The sequence below is a fragment of the Myotis davidii genome, unplaced genomic scaffold, assembly GCF_000327345.1.
Source record: "Myotis davidii unplaced genomic scaffold, ASM32734v1 scaffold509, whole genome shotgun sequence".
NCBI classification, from domain to species: domain Eukaryota; kingdom Metazoa; phylum Chordata; class Mammalia; order Chiroptera; family Vespertilionidae; genus Myotis; species Myotis davidii.
The window spans coordinates 213,438-216,427 of record NW_006382996.1 but is presented as its reverse complement, the minus strand read 5'-3'; the positions used below and the strand labels follow the sequence as shown (position 1 = coordinate 216,427).

General features: G+C 49.5%; 1 protein-coding gene across 1 annotated transcript in view; it reads left to right on the top strand.

Moving 5' to 3' along the window:
* Nucleotides 1-2,990, top strand: part of ITGA7 (integrin subunit alpha 7) — an 18,019-nt gene that overhangs the window by 11,254 nt on the left and 3,775 nt on the right. The window contains exons 21-22 of the mRNA XM_015557410.1: nucleotides 79-219; nucleotides 2,266-2,379. Coding sequence (XP_015412896.1) covers nucleotides 79-219; nucleotides 2,266-2,379 — 255 coding nt within the window. The remainder of the gene's footprint in view (nucleotides 1-78; nucleotides 220-2,265; nucleotides 2,380-2,990) is intronic.

Sequence of the window (2,990 nt, the reverse complement as noted above, 5' to 3'; positions counted from 1 at the left end):
GAAGGCAGTGGGGAGGAGATGCCATCTCAGGATTGCCGTATTTGGAGGGACTCACCGGGCCCCTTTCCCCACATCCAGGATGTGGACAGCAGGGACAGGAGGCGTCGAGAGCTGGAGCAGCCGGAGCAGCCGGAGCAGCAGGTGCCTCCTGAGCAGCAGGAGCCCAGCACATCCTGGTGGCCAGTGTCCTCTGCTGAGAAGAAGAAAAACATCACCCTGGTGAGGGCAGGGCAAATGTGTGCAGGCAGAAAGGGGGTGTGGGGGTGTGACAGGATGCTGGGGGCATGGCGCTTCACTCAGCGTGGTGGGTGTCCAGGGAGGCTGCCTGCTGAGGGCTGATGGACAGTCCCGCACACCTGCCAGGTGCTTACTGGAGAGCGGGGCAGTTGGCTGTGCATTCGGTGCTCCTCACATTTATACCAAAGACAACACTTTAGTTTTTTAAAAAATATTTTTATTGATTTCAGAGAGGAAGGAAGAGGGAGAGATAGAAACATCAATGATGAGAGAGAATCATTGATTGGCTGCCTCCTGCATGCCCCCCATTGGGGATCGAACCCCCCAACCCTGGCATGTGCCCTGACTGGAATCAAGCCGTGACCTCCTGGTTCACAGGTCGATGCTCAACCACCGAGCCCCGCCGGCTGGGCCCAGAGATAACATTTCATAGGGATGGGATGGTTTTAGCTACCTTTGAAATCTGTTTGTTGTTCTTTTGAAGTCTTTTAGGACAAAAAAGTCAATTTGTGTAAGAAAACCTGTTTGATATTTACAATGTCCAAAGCATTTTAAGTTGTAAGAAGTTCTAATAATTAAATCGATAGTGTATTACGTGTGGTTCATTAAGTCTATCCCTTTTGAGCAGTTTTGCCCTCCTTTTCCTGCTTGTTTTACAGAGTTTTGTTCTTTAAGTGGATTTATGGAGCAAATTGGCATATTCTCTATGCTCACCCCTTGAGAATGGTGTGCAGTGAGAGTGTGGGGAGCACGATTAAGGGGGCATTTGGCCAGTTCCCAGGAGGTGAAGCCAGGCATGGAGGCAAGGAGTGGAAGACTGTTTACAGGGGAATGTCAGCAGTTGGGCCAGCTCTGGCTTCATCAGTCTGGATGGGAGCTCCACTGACACCCTGTGCCTCCTGGCCCTCCGCTCCCCTGCCCCCCCCCCCCCCAAGCAGGCCTGAGGCAAAGGAAGGTGGGGGGGGGGCAGGGAGATAAGGCACTGCTGTTTCCCTGTTGTATGGGTGATCTGACCTTCTCCATGAGGCTAAGTTCCTCCGAAAGAACTTTTTTATTCAGAACTTTGAAATTAATTCTTTAACTTAAAATTAAGGCCTTGTTTTTAGACACGTTGACCAAGGGTTCTTTTTTTTTTTTTTAAATTTTATTTTTTATTACAAAGGGTATTACATATGTGTCCATTTTTCCCCCCGCCCTAGACAGTCCCCTAGCCTCCCCTATTCCCCAGTGTCTTATGTCCATTGGTTATGCTTATATGACCAAGGGTTCTTGATTTGCTCAAAAGTAGCCAAATAAAAGACGACTGACAGAATTCAAACACTCTCAAGCCATTCTGCTGTCTCTGAAGTGTGTTGAGTATGTCTTTAGGCAAGTAGACCATTAGGTGAAGTTAGGCCAAATGGATATGGGTCAGGCCTGGAAGGAGAGGGCCTGAGTCCCTCCAGCCTCCTCTCCTGTCAGTGAGTTGGGCTTAGTGTAGGAGTATGGTTTTGCCCAATATGGACCTGGGTTCAAATATGAGCTTCACCACTTATCAGTTTGCTAGTTCTGGGACCTAAGTTAGGTCACCTGGACACTTTGAGCCTCAATTTTCTAATTTGAAAAATGGGGATGATGATAATATGCATCTTGCAGGATAGTTGTAAAGCTTAAATGAGATAAGTACCTGGCAGGTAGTAGGTGCTCAATTAATGGAACCAACATTAGGTCACATCAACATCAATTGGGGAAGCTAATCTGCCTGCTGCTGTCAAGGAAGAGCCCTTCGCCCATGCATTTCAAAGCCAAATAGCCCAGGTTTGGGTTAGGGTTAGTCTGGGAAGACTTCCTGGAGGAGGGAAGTTTGAGGCCTGGTCATGAAAATAGAGATATGGGTGAGGAGCAAGGAGAAAAGGGGTCCAAGATGTGGAGGCTCATGGAGGGATGGATGAAGGCTCCGGGCAGACTCTGTCTGTGTGACTGCATTTGTGAGGATACTGGGCCCTGGACAGGCTCAGCAGCTCAAAGCCCTGTCCCTCTTGTCCCCAGGACTGCGCCCGGGGCACCGCCAACTGCGTGTTGTTCAGTTGCCCACTCTACAGCTTCGACCGCGCGGCTGTGCTGCATGTCTGGGGCCGCCTCTGGAACAGCACCTTCCTGGAGGTGAGAGGGTGACGAGGGCTTGGACTGGGCGTCCTCTTCCCCGGCAGCCCCTCCAGGACTCACTTCTCTTCTACCTCTTCCCTTTCCAAATGCAGAACACTCTTTTTTTAAATTTTAAATATATTTTTATTAATTTCATAGAGAAAGGAAGAGGGAGAGAGAGCTAGAAACATCAATGATGAGAAAGAATCATTGATTGGCTGCCTCCTCACGCCTCCCACTGAGAATAGAGTCCACAACCCAGGCATATGTCCTGAACAGGAATTGAACTGTGACCTCTTGGTTCATAGGTCAACACTCAATCACTGAGCTATGCTAGTCGGGCAACACACTCTTTTTTTAAAAAAAATCTTTTATTGATTTCCGAGGGGGAGGGAGAGAGACAGAGAGAGAAACATCAATGATGAGAGAGAATCATTGATCGGCTGCCTCCTGCACGCCCCCCACTGGGGGTTAAGCCTGCAACCTGGGCATGTGCCCTGACCGGGAATCGAATTGTGACTTCCTGGTTCATAGGTTGGTGCTCAACCACTGAGCCACACCAGCTGGGCTGCAGCACACTCTTAAACCTAGACAGGCAGAAACACGCGCTGTGTTGGGCACCAGTCTAC